Genomic DNA, 23,340 nt, shown 5'->3' on the forward strand with positions numbered 1-23,340 from the left:
TAGCTCGTGCTTTTAACAAAATCTTGTAGAATCGCAATATTGTTACAAGAACGAAGTCAAAACGTCTCGATACCGTCTCACTAGACCTCGATAACGGTCTACGAGCCACTCGGTTTGGTTCATAACGTTGTTGTTAATATGTGCAAGAACATGGTGACTATATTTTTGATATCAAATCGGCTGTTGTTTAATGATCCAGGCCCATAGCAATGATTTGGGCCTTCATTTTCATCTAACAGTTGCAAGCCACGATGCGCTATGGCTTGTCCACAGATTTCAGCCCCGCCTCTGTCGCAGTTCATGGCGAAATCCATGGCGGATCGTGCACTTCAGAGCTCTCTATAAAATCCAGGGTATGGTTCCGCCCTTCTCTTTTGTGCTTCGCCATCGTCTTCTTCTTCTGTTTGGACTTTTGATGTTTGATGATTGTGGCTGTGAATTCTTAGGGTTTCGTTTTTATTTTCCATTTTTACTTTGCTTCTCGAGATCGGTAACTTCATTTTCGCCCAATGATGGAAAAACACTATCTATTGATCGGTTGCAGATGGCTCTGTTCGTCGTTAGCCTTTACTCATCTCCATATACTCTTTCATTCAATCCATACATGAAATCGCACACACGTCACTGTTGGTAAAGGCTTTTGATGAACGAACGCCGTTTGCTTTAATACTGTGTATGATTCTATTAAAGCTATGAGATCTGAGGGCTCAATTCTACTTCGTTACCTTTGTTCTAGGTTCTGTTGTTCTTGGTTTGTGTAACCTAAATGGTATTAAAATGACTCTTTACGCATAAGAGAACATGGTATGAACAAAAATCTTACAAAATTGGAAAGCAAAATCACTTTAATCTCAATCAATTACGATGAAATCATACGAATTTTGGTCAAATTCGAGTAGAAATTCATGATTCCCAATTGAAAATTTTGAATCTTCAGCGGAATTCATGAATTTTATGATTTCCGGGAAATATATGTTTGTTTTTCCGAGAATTGAGTATTTTTATTTTTGTTTTCTTTATATTGAATAAATTATTTATTTAAATTTTTTATAAAAAATATTATCTTAAATGGTTCTATCATAAAACCTCATCAGATAGGTTTTTAAATTTAGACCAAAAGAATCATTTTAATTTAATTTAATTTCTTAAGTTCTTTCTTTTTTTCAGGCTGACATTACATTCATAGGAAGTGAAAAAAAAAATGTTTTTACCAATAGCTCCTTTTTTACGATAACTTGAGGTGGTGAAGTTTGGAGAGAAGATCAAACCCTCCTTGTTCATCGTTAGTCAGCCTTCATTCTCCTTCACTGCCTTCGACCCCTGACTGTTAGTAGGGGCTGTTGATGAACCCCATTTCGTTTACTCCGTGTGTCATTCAGTTCAAGCTATCAGATCTGAGGGTTTCCTTTATTTATGAGCTTATCTCTAACTATTTCACCTCAAATCTTTGTGGGTGTGCCTTAAATTTCATTTTTGGCTCCTTGCATGGCCGCTTTCTTTAGTAATAAGCACTCTGATTCTTTGATCGTTCATGTTTTGTTTTTGTTTTTGTATTTGCGGGTCATGCTTAATACCCAGTTCTATCAAGATTTTCTTCTATTTATACGTTTTATGCCGTTCATTAGGATCTAGTATATCTATTTGGGGTATTACGAATAATATTTGTACTGGGCTTTTTTTATTATGAAGGGAATGCTGCTTAGGAAGCTAAATCTTATACGTCTAAACTTTGTTGTTCTTTTGTTTATATATTTGATATTAGTCTTTTTCTTCTTAGGGATTTATGCATCTGTTGTTTGAATCTGTTTCTAATTTCAAGATGGTATTTTTTGGATGAATTGCATGCTGTTGAATAAAAGCCCTAAATTCAATGGATTAGTTTTCTTCTCCTGTTATTTGCTCTAAATTCTATGAAATGGTTTGTATCTTTATGTTTTAATTTTTTACATGTAAAAGGGATTGTGTTCTTATTAATAATACAAGTTCTAAATGATTCTCATTTGTAACAACTGTTATCTGGAATTTGCTTTGCTTGCTTTAGTAGCCTGATTATTGATCTTAGTGTTCGTCTTTCTTCCCCTGTTTATCAGAAAACTGCACATGCCCACTGCCCAATCATGGAAAACTCGTTTCTAGAGGTATTAATCTGTGTAGAGGTAGTGATGAATATCAATTTTGGCTGAGGGGATCTTGTACACAGTCCTTGCTCTTAAAGTTGTACCGAATTTTTTTACTGTTTTCTTCTCAGCTTGCACGAATTAGCTTTGAAGTGATGATTGGTCTAAATAATGGCTTGCTATTCGTTTTTTAATTCGAGTTGTTTTTCTAGAGGGATGTTAGATTGTAACCGCCTAAGCCCACCGCTAGCAAATATTGTCCTCTTTGGGTTTTCTCTCTCGAAAATATTGTCCTCTTTAGGTTTTCTCTTTCGAAATTTTTAAAACGCCTATGCTAGGGAGAGATTTCTAGACCTTTATATAGAATGCTTCATTCCCCCCTCCAACCACGTAGATGAGGAACATTGAGTTTTGAAGTTCATGGAGGAACTTATGAAATATTTTATTTTTGAGACTCAAAATACTTGCTTTGCTTTAAAAATTACATCGGCCCGATGATGGAATACTCCGATTGGAGCAGTTACTAATGATCTTTATTACTAGCCTTTGCCATTAACCAGCACATACATAATCTCTCTCTCTCTCTCTCTCTATATATATAGATATATATATATATGTATATATATATATCTACACACATATCCATCTATAATCCATCCATTTGCTTTGTTTGTTTCTTCTTTTCTTAATGAGTGGTTAAGGATGTGTAGAGGCTAGTAATGAATGTCAACAGTCTATCTAGAAATGATAAATAATGTTAATGAGATCTGAGGGCATCTTGAAAATGGTTTACTTTTCATTAAACCATAACTGTTGTTCTTGTCAGATTTTACAATAATCTATTTTTGATGTGTTTATCAATTAGAAATACTGTTTTAAAAATTATTCTAAACGACCTGGTAACGTTGTATTTTTAGTTTGATCTTAAAAGACCAATCAAACTAATCCATTTTCTTTAAGGGGGGAATACCTGATGTTAATTTCTTTCCTTTTTTTATTTTTTGTTAAACTTTTATACATGTTGGTTTGTTTTAAGTAGTTTTATATCTTTCTCTTAAGACAAGTATTATGGTGAAGAAAGCTATGAGTATTATTAGGATAGTTTAGATATTAAATTAGTATGTTGATGATGATTAATATTGATAATGATTACGAAGTAGCAAAATGTGAGATCCCACATCGATTGGTTGGGGAGGAGAGCAAAACATTCTTTATAAGGGTGTTGAAACCTCTTCCTAGCAGAAGTGTTTTCAAAATCTCGAGGGAAAACTTGAAGGGAAAACCCAAAGAGGACAATATCTGCTAGCGGTGATCTTGGACCGTGGCTCGACTGTGTATAATGTTGTTATAGTTTAATTTTTTATTTACCATTTCCTCTAGCATCTTAAAATTTTCCCTGCCCAATGATGGAAAAACTCGTGCTTTGGAGTAATTGCTTTGATTTCTAATGCTAGCTTTTGCCCTCAACCACTGCTATCTCTTTCTCTCTCTCTCTCTCTCTCTCTCTGTGGAAACACACACATGCAAATACATATATATATATATAAAGCCTTTTCCATTTCCATTCTTTTCTTTTATTGTGGTTGGAGATGATGAGTAGAGGCTAGTATGCAAATCAAATGCAAACATTGTCAATGAGGAACTAAGCTATGAGATCTGAGGGCATTGTGCAAAACTTTCATCCCTTTTCCTTCTTAATGATGCACTTGAATTTTGATGCAATTTAACTTTAAGTTGACGCAGTTGTTTGCTTAGTCTTCTCCTGGTGATGGGAAAGCTTCATAGTTTCTGGTATCTGCCAAAAACAAACGCCTGAATCGTATGCGTCAATGGCAGAGGTATGCACAATGCCCTTATCTTGCATTCTACTATGCCCCTTAAAGCCCTTGCATGGCCTGTTGTTGTTGTCTTTGCTCAAACCTTTGAATGCTTGATTGTGGCTGTGAGTTCTTTGAGATCTTCTCTGGGTATTTTCTTTTAGGTTAAATTATATAATTTACCACTGAAATTTGAGGTAGAACTATAGATATAAGTGTGGCCTAGCTCTTGAATTTTGCAATTATTCGGAAGAAACTCTTAGAGTTTTCCTTCTTCCTCTAACCGGCGTTGCCTGATGCGATTCTATTAATCTGTCTGATAATTATTGGATCTGTTGCCGTCCATGCGGATGCCAACCGTTCAGCCTCACCCATCGACATCCAGCCGTTAGCCACACCAAACGCCCATTGTTGCGCTTCGGTTCGTCGTCCGGTAGCCTTTGCACATCAAGCACCTCCAACCAAGCAAACTGAAACAGTAACAAATCTCAACCTTTCTCTTAGAAGTTTTGATTAGGAGTTAAGTTGAATTTGTTGATATTTTTGGTTATGTTTAGTTAGTGGGGGAGATTTTGTGTTATAATGTGTGTTATCTCTATAGAACAATAAGAAAATAAAGTCCTTGTTCTTAAAGTTAAATTAGTTGTTCGTCACAAAATACACACGCACTTAATGTATTACTTATGATTTATGTTTTATGCTTATGGTTTATGAATTATAAGCTTACATTTGGACTGTTTATGATTTATAATTTATGATTTTTACTTTTATGCACATTTGGACTATTTTGAAGCATATTATGATATATATATATATATATATATATATATATATATATATATATATTTGAATTTCAGGATCTATCCTTTCTTCTAGAGGATGTACTTTACATTTATAGTAACCAATTGCTTAAAAATCTGTTTCCTAGTAACCAAATGTACATCCTCTAGAAGATTGAAGATCTCTTTCCTACGGAGGCATGGAAACTCCCATCACGAAAGTAATGTTTTCTTTGTTTGTAACTAGGCCAACATGAATTGGATCCATATAACAACAATAAAGGTTGTGGCATAGGAATGTACAACTCGAAATCACTAACATCCTCACAAAGTTTGTCTATGGAAAAAAGAAGAGGCATCATCTATAGTTAAAACCAATCTTCATGGAGAAAAAATGGTAAGTCGGCTGAGAAAAACAGTCATTGGTTGGTTAAGACATATAAAACCACTGAAGATTGAAGATCACGGTCCACCTTGAAGTGAGCATGGAAGAACCTTTTATCCTGCATTCCACACAACCCAACTCAAGTATCCCACAAGATTATTAAGTAATGGATAGCAAATACAATACAACACTTCTAACCTCCTTGAAAGAATGCGATTTCAGAAAGTCCTTCAGTGGTCTCTCTTCTGATTCAAACAATACAATGTGACTCGGGACCGTCCAGTTTTTAGCAAATTCTGATGCAAAATCAAGCGGGTTCGTCAAGAAACGGTCTGACTCGACTGGAATTTCTCTCTCTTCGCTGCAAGAGACATCGGCACATTTTATGCATTGCATCACAGATGATCAATAGTTACAGGTACAAGACAAAGACAAAGAGCAATGTAAGTTGTCAATCATCCCAGATTTATATGGGAGCTACTTCTTGTCTCTCGTCTCTGGAATTAGACCTTAAGGTATGGAAGTTTCTTGGTATTGGTTTATATCACTTAAATTTCTCGATCACAATCAACCAACCTCTCAAATCTGCTATTACATAAACGTGAAACTATTTAACTAAACATTATTCAAATGTGTTGAAATGATAAGATGGAGAAGCCATCACACTTCAAGAAAAGGTGGAAGAAATAGACGAAGAAAAGCATCGAGTAGCGGAAGGAGAAGTTTTGAGACACCAATACTTGACAAGCCTCAGAGGCATTCTCAACTGTTATACATTTCTCCCCGCTGCTTTCCTATGTGCTTATAAACAGTGAAGAATCACGAATCCGACCTTTTTAGTAGATGTGCTTTCCTATGTGTTTGAACGGTGAAGAATCACGAATCCACCTTTTTAGTAGACGTGTTTATGGCTCAAGGTTCTTGTTGTTTTAAGCAAAACACGCCTTTGGATGGGAATTTCCAAGACCCTGCCACATATTTACTTATCTCTCTCTCCTACTACTGAATCATATTAGGAACCACGAATCTCTACAATGGTATGACATTATCCACTTTGAGCATAAACTCTCATGGTTTTGCTTTTGATTTTCCTAAAATGGCTCATACCAATGGAGATGTATTCCTTATTTATAAACTCAGGATCATCCTCTTAATTAGCCAACGTGGGACTCCCTCCTAACAATCCTCTCCTTAAACAAAATACATCATAGAGCCTCCCTTGAGGCCTATAGAACCCTCAAACAGCCTCCCCTCATGGAATCCACTTCTCTTTTGGCACTTGGAGCAGCTTGTTTCCTCCTTTTTGTATTTATAGTTCATCTATCCACGTTAACCAGTGAATGTATTTTTTGTGATTATTATCAAATAGGAACTTTTGTATTCCATTTCATCATACCAATGAATGGTTTCTGAAAGCAAAAAAAAAAAAAAAAACAAAAAAGGCTTTACACACCTTGGTGTGCAGTCTAGAAACCGCATTGGTAAGTTTCGGTGCAGAGTCGAATAGTATGGCGTCGAATGGCAGGGCATCAGAAAAAGGATGCTTTTGACTTTCTCAGACACGGCTTCTTTAGCCAGATGGTTCATTACATCCTCTGTTCCTCTCTGCACAGTATATCTTCTGGTTAGATAATAGAGCAGAAGAAACAAAAACACAACCAACTTTGAATTTTTCTTTTTACTCTCATTAGCCAACATAGATACCTGATGAACCAAACTCATGTACAAACCCATTGGGATATTTGTAGCCAGCAAAAATATTACAGCCAACTTCATTTTCATAGGACATTTACTGTGGACGTCTCGCGATTTTTCCCTTTTACCATTCGGAGAAGCAGGATATCTAAGGGCGGCTAACGAATAGCCCGAAAACATCAATGCTATTGGAAGAATGGGAAGGACAAACCTGTAAGTAACAAAGTTAAAAGAAAACGAACACATACTTCAAACCAATGCCAAATTGATATAGGTTGGGTGTTGTCAATAGTGTGAAAGAGATACCTGAATTCTTTATGGCCAAGTAGACTATGAACTCCTAGAACCCAGATGACAAGACCTGTGAGTTTCCATTTTTTTGAGGAAATGATGCCAGAAATGGAAAATGGAATGAAACTGAAGAGCATGGCAGTAAAGCCCTGGGTGAAGTACCAGTGCCATTTGTGAGTTCCATAAAAATCTCCACCAGAGGAAAGGACATTGAACTTCAGAAAATTAAGAGGGACAAATACCCAGGAGCCATACATTAATCTATCCAACAGAAATGTAATCCCAAGAACCAACGACCTGGTATAACAAATTTGAGGGATAAAGAAAGATTTAGATACTCTGAAATCTTAAGAGAGTTAAAGAAAATGAGTGCGAGAATCTCCTAAATATTCGACAGAGTGCCATGCAAATTAATCGACCCGAAACAGCAGTTGGTCTATCCAGGAAAATAAATGGGGAGAACAATCATCTCATCGGTTCAGGAACGAATATAAAGGGGCAACCAATAAAATCTCCATCCGCCATTCATACAACACCATTCTTATTAACTTACCTAAGATCTTTACAATGGTTTTGAACTTTCATCATAAACGTTTGAAATCATAGTCAAATTCCAAACAAAAAAACAAGTTTTTAAGAACTACATTTTTAGTGTTCAAAAATTATCAAATGCAGCCAAAGGAACCCACTAAAAATACAAAAGAAAGGGCATGCATAAACACCAGTCAAACCCAACAAAGGGAGACTTAAAAGATTAAAACAGAAGGCTCCAACTGTTATCAATTAAAAATGATGAAAAACCACAAAATCCTGTATCAATGGATACTCAAAGGGAGACGGTGAATTATGCAATACTCAGTCTCCTCCCATTGAACTTTTCTTAATCGATGCTATTATTACACTTACAGATGGTGGAAGATCAGAGCGAACTATATGTGTAAATATAATGGTAAGAGGATATGATAGGAAAACAACAAAAAACCTTGATTGGTCATGATTTATTACCACTGTTCACCGCTAACTTGGCAGATTTTTAACTTACTCCAACTTTCAAATTATTCAAGAGGTGAAAGTGAAAACAGGGTTATATTTCTTTTCAATCATGGGATTGTCAAACTTCAGAAGTACTAGCTTAGTATGGAAATTTTCCTCTATAAATGATGCAGTGACACCAAGAAGAAAAAATGGTCTTGCAACACTTCCAGAAGTTGAATGTGCAACCATCAAAATTTATTCCAGACAGAAGGAAATCAAAAGGTTGGCTTTGTATCAACATATATCCTAACTTGGCCACCTAAATTCACATCTCTAGGTTTTTCCATGATTAATTTCATCAATTTGCACCCATTAGATAAAACACCCCGCTCAACTTTATAGACATGATTTGAATGATTAACCAATGATAACAACTTTGTTCTATAACTGCTTGACATCTTGGTTTTTACATCACTAATTCTAAAAATGAAGTTCAAAGAAAATGATAGTAAAGACGGAAAAAAGCCATACCTATTCAAGAACCAAGAACAAGAAGTTAAACATGTTATAAGTTATAACAATTAGGAGATTTGGTACATACCCAATAGGAGCAGCCTCTAAGAAAATAAACCTTAGTCGATCACGTGCTGAAAACAGCTCAAGCATACCAACATACAGCCAAGTAATCGCACTAGTTGGGCGAATAGCACACGATAATGCTGCCATAAACAAAGCCATCTTCCTCGAAACCTTGGAAGATCTGGTGGGAGCAACTCTTATACAAGGCCAATAATACAAGCTGACAAGTGTAAGAACGGTCTCTAAGCTGTTCGATAGAGTTCGATTGAAGCAGAAGAACATAAACCAGTTTGTGAGCTGGGAAAACAGCTGAAGTAGAGTTAAGTATATTTTGTCTAACAATCACAATGTATTTCTCTTCTTTCAAGATTATAAACATATGTCAATCAACAGCAGAAGGATACAGCCCATTTTGCAACATAATCACCAAAGAGGGCAGAGGAGAGTTTGTAAAAGTAAAAATCACCAGCTGCAGAGAATATGGATTCCAACAGCCTCGGAGCTTTAATCTATAAAGCATGGTAAAGAAAATTTCACAATTCAATTTTCCACAGCCAATCAAACAGGTTTACTAGATTATACATAGTTGAATACTTTACCATGAACAATGGAGTATCAAGGCCGAGTATAGCAAGTAATTTATAAAGACAAGCAAACGGCAAAGGATGGAAGTAGCTACGAATTCCCCTCTTCCACTCCCATGTCAGATGACCATACCTACAAAATGGATACTCATCATTGAATTATAGCTTCGTCAAGCTATTTCATCAAGAAATTACAGCCCAGAAATCAGGAAAATTAGAAGCGGAAAGGAGATTAGTAACAAGGAGAGGAGGATCACAAGAAGGAGAAACGTTACCCGAAGGCGATGCGGTGGGCAACTTCAAGGGCTTGCCAGTGTTCATCTGGATTGAAATAAGTCTGCAATAAAAGCGCATTTGCGAATCGAAATGCCAAGCAGAGCACAAGGAGCTTGTTAGTGGAACAGAAATCATCATAGGTTTTAGATTTGGGTTTCTCGGATGGAAGAAATTCCGGCGAGTCGTCGATTCCGCCGGAATTTGATGCTGCGACCGAAGATCTTTGCCTTATCTGAACCATTCTCCGATCTGAGATTTTCGGAGTTTGAGAATCAGTCCGGTCTTCTGTGCTCAAAAATACACTGAAAACTCTCACAAATATTCTTAAATTTTTTTAAAATTTACTTTTTAAATTTTAATATTTCAAATATATATTTATATGAACGTTAAAATGTTTGCAGATAATCAATCGGTAGATAAATAATTTTTGTTTATATATTGATAGTAAAAAATAATTTTTTTAACAAGTCCAAAAATATTAATATAAAATTTTAAATTTCAACGATTTTAAGTTGGAGGATATTTTCAAAACAAAATAGTAAAAGTAACCATTAAAACATTAAAGGTAAAAATACCTTATATTATCTTAAGTTTAAGAAAATGAAATACTAATATCCTATAAACGTGTCATGGTCTCTACTAGCAATGTCGTCGTTAGCCGTACATGGGTGTCTTGCCTTTACCTTAAATAGAAGTAGCACATGATGAGTATTTTAAGAACTACTCAATAGGTGATCATACTATTAATGTCAGGGAATGCAAACACATGCAACTTATGGTTAAGGACCTATCGTTAAAACCATCGTAAGGGTGACATCCAGTCTTAACAAAATTGGATGTGAGTACTTCCCTACACATAACCCACACGTGCGAGCGTAGATTCCCAGGCAGTTCACACCCCCAAGACCCATCATAGTCGAGCTAACTATCTGTAGCGATGTCTGGTGGTCAACAGACCCCTAAGTGTCATGCGAGGCATGATGATGATCATCATCATAGTGTACGCGTTCGTACTCATTATCATAAATGGGAAAGTAACCCGATGTTTATGTACACACAAAATGTATGAGGTCTCTATAGTTTTCATCTTTAAATCATCTTTATGACACAACCATATACTCGTCCACATATTACTCGAAGTAACATGCATGCATTGGCCTTCATACAGTTATAATTATTAACATTAACTAGGGTTGTATCTTAGAAAAATTGTCGTCATAATGCTTCATGACATTTAATACATGCACATCATCTTAATATGGAATAATGTTAGAGTAAGTTATCCATCATCATGTTATCATGCATCTTCAGCATCATGTCATATCATATCACATCATCATGTCATCTCATCACATCATCATATATATCATCATATCATCACATTATCACATCATCATTACACATCATCATATAACATAAAGCATAAATGACATGTGCAAGGGACACTTGAACACATCTTCATACATAAGGTAAGTTTTTCGACTGAACCAAGTAAGACCACTTGCGTGGTTGGCTTTAGCCAAAGTTCTATCTAATTCCAAATTTGCTTGCTTTCATCATTTAAATTCGTTCTCACTTATATCGAGAATTCATATATTTTGAATATAAACTTAATTTCCTCAGTAAAAATCGAATTTCATTTTTTTTATTATTTCTAAACTCTGTCGTGTAGTAAAACTTAAATTAAAAATATGTCAATATTATTTATTCATCCGATTATTAAATTTAAATATCGTTTGTTGTAATATTATATTTAGTAGGACTTTTTTTTCTTTTATTCAATCAAAATTACTTTTGGTCCGTTTTAATTGATTTTCTAAAAAAAAAAAAAAAAAAAAACTACTAGTTTAGTGTAACATTTTTGGTATATAATTTATGACTAAAATCTAAATAATTTTGACTAATTTTAACAAAAATCTAAATAATTTCCACCCATTAAGATAAAAGAGGAAGAAAATCTAAAATATAATTTATTGTAATTTTTTAAAATATAGAAATTTATAAGAAAATTAATGAAATTCTGATCCATACGTATCCAAACAATAATATTACTTCTTGTGAGCTTGAATTTTCGAATCTGTGCAATATAACGGATATATTATGGGCTTGAATATGTGCAATACCACGGGCAGAATAACGTCGTGCTAAACATTTATGGAAAAACTCTCTATATATATTTTTTTTAATCTGTAAAAAGAACTTTACTGTAAAATAGATTTTTTTTTTCTTTTTTCTTATTATTATTTTTTTTTTCTGGTTGTTACAAATAAAATACTCTTTTAAAAATATTATTTAAAAAATCTCTTTTAATTTTAAAAAAAAAATTCAAATTTTTTTTAAATTTTTTTAAAAATTTTAGAAAAACTTTATCCATATACTTACAGTAAAAAAAGGTGTGAATTTTTTTTTATGAAAGTTAAAAGTGATAATGGTTAAAAGTTAGGATATTATTGAAATTTTAAAAATTTATGATTATTTTTTTTAGATAAAATATAAATTTTAGAGATTTTTTTTAATTATTAATTTAGACTAATATCCAAATGGTATATAAAAAATAATATTTATTTTAATTATGTAATTACTTTCTAACACTTTTACTATATTAATTAATTCTAGATAATTAGTTATTATTAATTAATTTATTTTATTAAACAAAATCATTGAAAACAATTTTAACCGGTTAAATTTTAAAGTAATTTTTGTTCCTTAATAAATAAATAAATGCCTTCCATTTTAGGTTTTTGAGTTAGACAGTAATACTTTACTCTTTACTTTTTTTTTAAGTTGGTTATCGTACACGTGTTACTCACTTTTATTTTTACCACGACAAGAAACAAATTATCTTGGTACGACTGTAACGACCCAGATCCACCGCTAGTAGATATGGACTTTTCCTTTCGGACTTCTCTTCAGAACTTTAAAACGCTTCTGCTACGGGAATGTTAGGGGAAGGTTTCCACACTCTTATAAAAAATGTTTTGTCTTCCTCCCAACTAATGTGAAACATCACAATCCACCCCCTTTGAGGCTAGTGTTCTTATCGCACACCACCTCGTGTCTACCCCCTTCGGGGAACGACGAGAAGGCTGGCATATCGTCCGGTGTCTGGCTCTGATACCATTTGTAATTACCCATATCCACCGCTAGCAGATATTGTTCTCTTTGGGATTTTCCTTTCGGGCTTCCCCTCAAGGCTTTAAAACACGTCTGATAGGGGAAGATTTTCACACCCTTATAAAGGTTTTCACTCCTCCCCAACCAATATGGGACATCACAGCGACACCTTGAAAAAGAAACACGAATGTGATGGAGGAAAAGAGGACACGAGAGAGTTAGAATGAGGTTAAGAAAACCTTAACCTAGTGTATTAAATGATACCCGAAAAAAAAAATGATGCATATATTTTATACTCGAAATGTTTCCCCCCAACCATTTTCTCTTTCATCCACAATTGTTCATGTAGTGTTCATCGAGTTATATGATCGAAGTATTGCATTCACAAGTTAGTAAATCGTCCTATCCTAAGAGAATCGTTTGTTACACTTTGAGTTCACTGTTGAGGTTGAAAAATGCAACCATATACAACATGTTTCATGATCGATGAGACCTACTTTTCTTGACCGTTAATTGAACTCCAAATATTTTAAACTAGCTAAAAGGTAGTCATACTAACCGTAAACACCTTTGAAGAGTTGAAACTAGTAGAAAAGAGTCTGAGTGTATCAAACCCAAGCCAGATTAGCCAAAGAGCTGATCTAGAGCTATTAGAAAATGTATTATCCAATAGACTCTGAACCGTCCAAATAGGATGAAAAGAAGGAATTGTTGTAACTCAAAAAATCACGGGATCTTCCACTTATAATGGATTCCCACTTTCTTAACCTAGTAAACGTGAGACTTTCATTTTTTTTTCTTTTTAATTTCGGGTTATTAGAATGCATACAAGAGCTAAACGTAAATTCCTTAGGAGATGTACGTACCTATTCATTATATTTCATTCATACTTATCATACATGCTATATCATAGTTCTCATAAGGCATAAACATGATCATATTAGCACAGCAAACATAATCAACAAAACAAAAAGTACATGCATTGATATGTATTTTTGTGCATCAATCAATGTCATCCAACCCAAATGATATGAAATCAACTCAATGGAAAGCTCGGATGCCAAATGAATAAAAAGGGAATAAGATTCAGATTACCTTATTGATCGAATATCTCAAGGCAAGAACAATTGTTTGAGATTCGAATTACTCCACAAGCAAGATCGATCCTATCTAGCTTGAATGATTCTTGTTGATCAAATATCTCAATGCAAGAACACTTGTTTGAGATTCGAATTACTCCACAAGCAAGATCGATCCTATCTAGCTTGAATGATTCTTGTTGATCAAATATCTCAATGCAAGAACACTTGTTTGAGATTCGAATTACTTCACAAATAAGATTGGTCATGTCAGGAATGATTCTACATGTAATCTAAATTGCATAGAATTGCAAAGAAACTTAGTCGTTGACTAATAAAAGCACAGATGCTCATTTTATTACATTTTCCAAGTCTCTTGGTTTATATCACTAACTCATAAGTGTTCCAACCGTAAGCTCACATACAGTTTCAGACTCAATTTGGTGCTCCTAAGCTTGCTTTTGCTGAATGTTCCTAAATTCAGATTCACGTTATCCAATTTCACCTACGATATTTCATTCATTCATAAAATTGAGCTTATAGTTTATTCTTGAATTATCGTCGCTTAGTTATCCTAATATTACTCTTAAGTCGTACTAAATATTATAAATTGTCTAAATTGCAGTTATACGTATTTTCTAGTCTCAATTGAGTAAAAATTGCTTCCGAAACAGTCAAAACGATCCAAACAAGTCAAACCAACTGAAGCCAAACCGAGCTAAGAAAGCCGACCATGTTTCTTTTTCCAACTATTACATTCGAATTACTTTCCCACCAAGAAAAATAAAGCAAAGGTGTAATGTATAATACCCATTAAATAACACAACTCACAATAATAATTAAAGAAAAATCTTAAGTAATGTATTTCTAGAAGGCTTTAATTTCTTCAAATATTATTGAATTCTCATCTCTAATAATTAATTTCCAAGCCTTAGAACCCTTTCGTTGACAAAATAAATACAATTACGTGACATAAAAAATTCTATATCAAAGAAAATTACGTACATTTGTTGACAAGACCCAAAACTAACCTTTTGGTCATAATTTAGGTACTTAAACAAGTTTTCAAATGAAAAAAAAGGGAAAAAAAAGTTTGAAAATTGCGGGAGACCTAATCGGAATTCAAATATGTACGAGTCAAAGTAGAAGAAAGAGGTCTCGACGTAAAATTGTCTTAAACCAGTTGGTTAATATGAACATAGTTAGCCGATAAAGTCATTAATTGCTTGTGATATCCCATGTTGGTTGGGGAGGAGAACAAAAACACCGTTGATAAAAGGTGTGGAAACCTTTCCCTCGTTTTAAAGCCTTGAGGGGAAGCCTGAAAGGGAAAGCCCAAATAGGACAATATTTGCTAGCGATGGATCTGGGCTGTTAAAAATGGTATTAGAGCCAGACACTAGATGATGTGCCAGCCTTCTCGCTGTTTCCCGAAGGAGGTAGACATGAGGTGGTGTGCCAGTATGGATGCTGGGCCCCGAAGGAGGGTGGATTTGGTGGTGGTCCCACATCGATTGGAGGAAGGACAAAGTGCCAGTGAGGACACTAGGCCCCGAAAGGGGGTGGATTATGATGTTATAAGGGTGTGGAAACCTTCTCCTAGCAGACGCGTTTTAAAGTCTTGAGGGGAAGCCCGAAAGTGAAAGCACAAAGAGGACAATATCTGCTAACAGTGGATCTAGGCTGTTACATTGCTATTCAAAAGTCGATGGTTCAATCTTCATCTTCGAGCAGAGATTGAAAGTTCATTTATTCATTTGATATTTTTTTAAAGTTCAAGCCCACTAGACCACTGTAACGAGGCGCTCTTCCTCAATATTTTTCATCGCTCTTTTCTATCTGCCACATCGATCGAGTATAGCTCGATTGATCTATATGAAGTGGTAATCTCAATGCTTTGTCTTGTACATAGTGTACATTTTGAAAATTAGAATCCAACCGTTGTACATAGTTGAGTATAGCACGACTGATCTATACAACTGTAAGCAGTGTGTTCTTTGATTTGATACCTTTAGGTCGATTATCGTCGTTCATTCTAAATACTGATTTGATATTTCTTAAAGTTAAGATTATTTTAGACGAGAATGGACTCGAAAATGAAAATATAGCTTTTAAAAATTTCCACCAAAAGAATAAACAAAGTAATACAAACAAAAAAGGGGTTATGATGAGATTAATGAATAATTAAGAGAAAGATCCATCAATTAAAGAGTAGATGCCGATTTAACACCCAATTAATAATGAAAGCCTAAGAGGAAATGGCTATTGATTTTCACATTAAAAAAAATTAAATTTTGTATTAATGTAAATCTTGAATTTTTTTAAATAGGTAATTTGAGGTTATTTAAATGGAATTGAGTGATAATAGTCATGAAACTAGGGGTTCGGTATCTGTCTTGAATGGAGCGGAGAATCCTTGCTCAAAACGGAGAAGGATGGAGGGAATGAGAAGAGATTTCTTTCTAGCTAAACGAGACGGAGAACGGTGATCATTCTCGGTCTCCGTTTGAAAAATGGGAAAAAAATTTCTCAATAAGAAACCCTAAATACTCGTGGGTGACCGGTAGTGAAGTAGTATCGTGAGGGAAGGGTGAAAAGAACCCTCATCAGTGAGTGAAATAGAACATGAAACCGTAAGCTTCTAAGAAGTGGGAGGAGACAAGGACTTTGACCACGTGCTTGTTGAAGAATGAGCCGACGACTCATAGGCAATGGCTTGGTTAAGGAAACCCACCGGAGCCGTAGCGAAAGCGAGTCTTTATAGGGCGATTGTCACTGCTTATGGACCCGAACCTGGATGAAGGACTCCTACAAAAAAAAAAAAAAAAAGACTTTCCCGTCTCCACCTCATGGACATCTCTAGTTAAACAGTGATTAAACTCACCTCTTTCAGACCAAAACCTCAATCGAGTGTCTCAAATCAATCAACTCAACCACGTCAAGTTTTGCTCGTTTGACAAAAGTAAACTATACCCTAAACCCTAAATCCTAAACGACTTAAACCCTAAATCCTAAACTCTAAACGACCGAAAAAATCAAATTAGAAGCGTAAGCAAGCAAAACTTGATTAGAACAAGAAAGGGTTTGAGGGATTAAGAAAGAAGCAGGAAATTAAGAGGAGATACCGATGGCATACCCAATTAATAAAGGGAAATGGGTATTAAAAACTCATATAATTAGGTGAGGTATAGAGATGGTCAACTAATTAAAGTATGATGTAAATACATGAACCATTTTACGCCATTATCATCAATCCAATCCAATCACCTGGGTGACAAAGAATTAGCAGAAAAAGAAAAAAGAACAAGAATACGAACACGAAGAACACGAAGAACAAGTAAAGAGTTTGGTTTCGTGGGGTATCAAATCTTAATCACTTAAGAAACCATTTATTAATCTTTTTCTCAAATGCTGTTGTTGCAAGACATTTAGATTTATTAAAGCCAACAACAACAAAAAAAAAACATCTCGGAGAATTGAGAAATTGTTTGGTATACGTTAGAGGAACGCAGCTTGCCAAACCCTAGATTTTCAATTTTGTGGTACGGTTGTAAATTTTGAAAAATGTTGAAGAGATCGAGTATCTAATAGAAATGCAAAATTGAAAATTTGTGGACCTATTAGACATTTGTTAAAGTTTAAGGACTAAATAGATACATCATCTTAAGTTCGTAATAAGGATGTTTGTGGATTAGGTTGGGTCAGGTTTAGAAATTTTTTAGACCCAACCCAATTATTTAAGTTGTAAGTTTTTTGTCCTCTCGAACCGACAATAATTTTCTGGGTATAGTCGGTTCGGGTTGTTTGGGCCGTTTATTCAAATTTTTTGTTTTTAATAAAAATGTTTATTTTCAAACATTTAATTAAGATTTACAACTCAATTTCTTTTCGCGAACCCGTAAACTAACCTAATTCATAAATTTTTTATTTATTTGAACCGAGTTTGGGTTGAGCGTTGATCACATTTTTTCAGATCATCAAATTTTTTGAACATGAACACACGTAGTTCATATAGTTAAATTTGTCGTTTTTTATAATACTGTGTTTACTTGGTCATTTCACTTTCAAATTACGTTACTAAATTTTGAACGTTAGCATAACACTTCACATATTCATTAGAGGTAACACGAGCACTCAAACATTTAAATTCAAAGAAAGAAGTGCATATCAATTATCATTGAGCTATGTTCATTTTGACATAAACTTACTGATTAAACTATATTTAGACATCGACCCAAAAATTAAAATATTTCAAATGTTCAAAATATTTTTTTATATAAAAACAAAATTTTTATCCTTTCATAATTAAAATATTTTATTAATTTTTTTTAATTTTTTTTTTATGGTTGACCTATATTTTAGAATAATTAACATTATATTACACTTAAAAACTAAGATATTATGAATAACCAATCTAAACCATTGAATAATTATCATGACTTTAACAAGTTACCAAGAATTATTCTTCAAAAATACTTTTCAAATAAAACAAAAAACAAAATTACTACCAAAAATATATATATATATATATATATATATCTTAATTTCTATCGAAATTAATTTATCGTCTGTATTCTAAAATTAAAATAAAACGCTTGAATATTAAAGAATAAGACATTAAAAAGAATTAAAATAAACTCGATAATATAAATTATCCAATAATAATTATTATACATTTTTTTTTTGTGTAAAAGTAAAATCGGAAAAATAAATTTACTAGGAGAAATGTCGTTGTTAATTAAACTACATGTCGAACCATAGGGACTAGGTTTGATTTTAACGTATTACCATGGACCTCCTAATATCTTTAATTATTTTTTTTAAAAAATAGAAATTTAATTACATGTTAAAATAATAATAATAATAAATTCTAAGAAAAAATAAAAAATAAAAATCGTGTGAAACCAACAAAAGTGACTTACCATCCACAGCTTCAAACCAAACCTATCAACTTTCTCCTTTCTTCCTTTATATAAATCTCATCTCCATTCTCAACCTACCCGCTATGGACGGCCTTCTCGTTTCCGCTTCGACTTCCGGGGATGATACTAAGTCGTGCCCACGAGGACACTGGCGCCCGACCGAGGACGAGAAGCTCCGTCGGCTAGTTAAACAGTATGGCGCACAAAACTGGAATTTCATTGCCGAAAAGCTGCAAGGAAGATCAGGTATGTTGTTTCTTGTTCTTGTTTTTGTTATTGTTGTTATCGGGAAAATGAAAAAAAATTATGCTTTCCGAATTTATTTATTAAATTGTTTTTATTTTATATAATAAAGTTGATAATTTTATAGGGAAGAGTTGTAGATTGAGATGGTTTAATCAATTGGATCCGAGAATAAATAGAAGACCGTTTACAGAAGAAGAAGAAGAGAGGCTTTTAACCGCACATCGGATTCACGGCAACAAATGGGCATTAATCGCAAGGCTTTTTCCGGGAAGAACTGATAACGCTGTGAAGAATCATTGGCACGTAATAATGGCCAGAAAGCAAAGACAACAATCCAATTTCTCTGCAACTAAACTAAACTTTCCTGAATTTTTCATCGGTTCCAAATCCTCTCTGGCAGCATCGGCGATAGCAAGAACAAGAACGCACGGAGGCGGTTGCGGTGGAGGATTGTTTCGAAGATTTTGGGAACGTCAAAACCCTAATAATCAGTGGAACAATAGCTTCTTTCCCCATTTTCCGTCGTCTTTGTTCTTAAGATGGTATCAGAGTTCATTAGATTTGAGAAATTTTAAAGAGAATCGATCGAAATCGATTAATTTTGAGATTTCGAATGAATTGGTTGAAAAGAAGGATATTAAGTTCATAGATTTTCTTGGGGTTGAGCCGTGAAAAAAATAGCGTATGATATTATGATGTAATTAATTTGGCTTTATCTAATGTAAAAATTAGGGTTTTATTTTTTAGTTAGCGTATATTTAATTTTGATTCTTTTTAGTTCAAAGGTCGTGGGCGTAAAGAGTCGAGAATCGAATCATCGACTATTAGAATAGTAATTGATATCTTATTTCTTGAGCTATACTCAAATTAGCATTGAAACAGTGTTTTGTTCGTGGGTTACGTTAGATTAGGTCGGAACGGACTTTTTGGATCTAACTCGTGTAAACAGTACTAACATTTTTTCTTACAACAGAGTCTTCAAAATACGTACTCGAGACAATAATCAAACCAGATAATTGAGAGAGGAAATATTCTACTAATTTCTTTCAAAACGAGCCTCTGATTCCTTCCCGTCCGTTTGTGGGTTGAACATTTTTTAAAATGCTGACATTAAATACAAAAGAATATGAAATTTCAGAGATCTATAAGATATTTTTTAAAGAATACGAACATGAACGTTCATAAACTAAACTTATAATTTAACGGTTGAAAATTTTGTTTCAACTCTAAATTTGCATTAACGAATTGAATGATATATTAAATGTTAATTTAATTACAATTTTGACTTCTATTTCTTGAGAAAAATAAACATGTTCATCATTAATTTCATTTAAATACTTTTAATTTTCCAAGTAAATATATAAATTACATATAGATAAGAATTTCAAGAATCAATGCCTTCTAAGGACGCTTATTGTTAATTACATATATAAACACTATTATTGTACATAATTTTAGCCTAATTACTCAATTTATAACCTCTATTTCATTAAATTCTCGTGCCTTCCATATGACCTGATAATCCGACCCACTTGAACTACACAACTCAAGTCATAAATGTTCGGTTGAGTTATATTCTTTTTTTCGATTTGGGTTGGGTTGAAGTTTTGTAAAATTAAGATTTTGGATGGTTCGTGATTTGACTTTTTTCTGGTCGGGTCAACCCAACTAACCTGAGAATGTGGTTAGAACACGACTCAATCCTACCCTAGTTTTAAGATTATTACGATGATTAAGAATATATTTTATGTTTATTAATAATGTTAGTGATGTGTTGTGACTTCGGAATGTTTTATATTTGAGCTCTATGAGATTTTAGTTATTTAGAACACGACCCAATCCAACCCAACCTAAAAGACTGAGTTGAATTGGGTTGTGAACTCTATTCGGGTTATTCGGGTCACCAACTCAACCAACTCGAAATTTATACCCCCGCTATGGTTCCGGCTTGAACTTACCTTGAGAGCCTCGCCAGGTAGTAACCTAACCTTTAAGAGTCTGTTCAAGGGGGGAGCCCTCTGGTTGGTCCAAAAAAAATTCCAACCCAATCCACGTACACGGTTAGAAGTTGTAATATTATAGATATATAATAGTGTTGATTATGGGTCGAGAAATTGTTACGTCGTCCCATAAAAAAAAATAAATAAATAACAAAATGAACCATATACGTATTATCTGTTCACTTGGATCTTGTTAAAAGATTTTTTAAATTCGATCAAATTATTTGGGTCGTAAATATTTTTAAATTTGAAAAATTATGAACTCGATCCAACTTAACCATTAAAATACTTCAGTTAGGTCGGTTTAATTTGTTTAGATAATTTATTAAAAAAATTTATTTTTAATAAAAATAAAATTTTAATATATATATTTTAAATAATTGAAGAAATACTTATATAGAATAAAATAAAATATTGATATAAAAAGTAAAAAAAAAATTGTTTGAAAAATGACATTTAACTTTATAAATAATTTATTCTATTGTAAGCATGAATAATTCTAATATCTATTATTTCAAGTTTTGTATAATATTCTCCATAATAAAGCATTTGATTTTGACCATAGAGTAAAAATGAGAAAATGAATGAAAATGCTAATTAAAATCAAGGTTGGTGGCACGGTAAACGTCTCCCGTCTTGTTGAAATAATTTTGAAATCAAGACGAGAGGAACGAACCATTTTTTATATGGGTGTGAAATCTCAGTCTAACAGATAGCGTTTTGAAACTATGAGGTTGATGACGATATGTAACGGGTCAAATTAGACAATATTTGATAGCGGTGGGCTTGAATTGTTACAAATATTTTCTTTTATATATATAATTATAGTACACCAAAATTATAGTATTACCGGTGAGTCAGGACTAACGGTTTTTTTTCAAAACATGTCTAGCTATTTATATTGTTGTTGTAGTAATTACTTGACACGTGAACATGGCCTATGCATCGGAAAAATAAAAATTCAACTTAGGGGTCATATCTTTCACTTCCAATATAGGATTTCTATTGAGCAAGTGTTGATCCATTTAATAGTTCTTGCCATAATTTTCTTGAAAAGTACTTTGAATGACCCTCTTTTGTGACTAGATAGCTCTCGAACGCTCCTCCACCTCGATTAGTAGCTTACGAACACTTGAAAAAGAAAGAGAAAATGGGCGAGTATATAAATATACTCATTAAGCAATCTACTTGTAAGCTCTCATCTCATCGCATCTTTAAGATTTAAATATAAATTAAAACTGACATTGTCTCTGGAGTTAGTTCAAACAATTTACTCAAAATACACCAAAACGGCATTTTAAAATATTAAAAAGAGGAAGACGACTTGATCTAAGTGCACCTTAGCAGCTGCACAGCTATGCACATTCACACCCTCAATTGTGATCGGTACAGGCAGTCTAACCTGTAGGCTCTCGTCGAACATCGTCTTTGTAATGATTCTTTAAGATATGTGCTCATACACTAACTCTAGCTTTAGGTCTTCCATGGCTTACCGTCCATGCTAGTCTTATAAGCCTATCCGTACCTAGACACTATACGCTCCTGCACTAGGGTGTATAACTAAACCCCTCGATTCATAATGTAGGATTAGGTTGTACTTAGCTTGTTGTTTACATTTTCCATAGTCTATCATTCAGTCTATGCTACTAGCACGTTAGACTGATTTACGTCAGGTAAGCACATATTCCATACCTTTACTTGAATTGAAATTCAAACACTTATTACATAAGTGGCTACCTCGTATTATTGTGGTCTATTTGGCAATGTTATTTTGTGATAAGTTTGATAATTAAGCCCACCACTAGCAGAAGTTGTCCTCTTTGGATTTTCCCTTTCGAGCTTTCCCTCAAGATTTTTAGAACGTGTCTGCCCCACACCCTTATAAATAATGTTTTGTTTTCCTCCTCCAACCGACGTGGAATCTCACAATCCACTTCTTTCGGGGCCCAACGTCCTCGCTTGCACTCCATATGATGCTTGTTTTTTTGTTTTGTAATGGAGGAAAGTTCTCCCAAAGAATATAAGAAAGAGGCTAAATCTTAAGTTTCAAAGTGTCAGTAAAGGACTGAACTTTCAATTTTGCATCTAGAAATCCTTCAACTTTCAATTTTGCTCGGGAATATGGATGTTTATTTCTCGAATGCAGTACAAAAACTCGGGTCAATATGGAGCAATGCTTTGATGAGCTTGTGTTGAAGGTACATGAAAACTCGAAACCATCTTCAGCTTCCAAAATGACGTATCGCTTTATACAAACTGTGCATCTCGAGTTCGAATCCAAGAATGAAGTGTTTTGTTCAACTAGAATTGTATTCTTTTAGTCTTCGTTACTAGGTTGATGATTAATTGATTTATTCAGGTGTGTGTTTTGATTTATCATGAACTTATAACTTTACAAATACAAACATTTTAAGGTTGCAACAGCTTCCTCAAATGAGGTTAGTCGGTATCACAATCGCCTTTTTTTTTTTTTTTTTTTTT

The 23,340-nt window shown here is 33.8% G+C and overlaps 2 protein-coding genes and 1 long non-coding RNA gene across 3 annotated transcripts; 2 read left to right on the forward strand and 1 right to left on the reverse strand.

The window, feature by feature from the left end:
• Positions 1-252: 252 nt before the first annotated feature.
• Positions 253-2,770, forward strand: LOC111443431. Its single transcript, XR_002710495.1, has 3 exons — positions 253-353; positions 1,168-2,386; positions 2,419-2,770. It is a non-coding gene; the product is annotated as an uncharacterized LOC111443431 (long non-coding RNA).
• A 2,156-nt stretch (positions 2,771-4,926) lies between these two features.
• On the reverse strand, positions 4,927-9,809 carry LOC111443205 (GPI mannosyltransferase 3). The gene is made up of 9 exons (XM_023080921.1): positions 9,498-9,809; positions 9,238-9,355; positions 9,043-9,147; positions 8,661-8,947; positions 7,100-7,381; positions 6,803-7,004; positions 6,552-6,703; positions 5,297-5,459; positions 4,927-5,216 (listed from the first exon to the last, which is right to left on the reverse strand). Exons 1-9 carry the CDS (start codon positions 9,737-9,739, stop codon positions 5,133-5,135), a joined length of 1,635 nt encoding a protein of 544 aa, XP_022936689.1. The 5' UTR covers positions 9,740-9,809; the 3' UTR covers positions 4,927-5,132.
• An 8,879-nt stretch (positions 9,810-18,688) lies between these two features.
• Positions 18,689-19,695, forward strand: LOC111443207 (transcription factor MYB117-like). Its single transcript, XM_023080923.1, has 2 exons — positions 18,689-18,859; positions 18,984-19,695. The coding sequence occupies exons 1-2, from the start codon at positions 18,697-18,699 to the stop codon at positions 19,529-19,531; spliced, it is 711 nt and encodes a 236-aa protein (XP_022936691.1). The 5' UTR covers positions 18,689-18,696; the 3' UTR covers positions 19,532-19,695.
• The last annotated feature ends 3,645 nt before the right edge of the window (positions 19,696-23,340 follow it).

This window comes from Cucurbita moschata, unplaced genomic scaffold (assembly GCF_002738365.1).
Source record: "Cucurbita moschata cultivar Rifu unplaced genomic scaffold, Cmos_1.0 Cmo_Scf00005, whole genome shotgun sequence".
NCBI classification, from domain to species: Eukaryota; Viridiplantae; Streptophyta; class Magnoliopsida; order Cucurbitales; family Cucurbitaceae; genus Cucurbita; species Cucurbita moschata.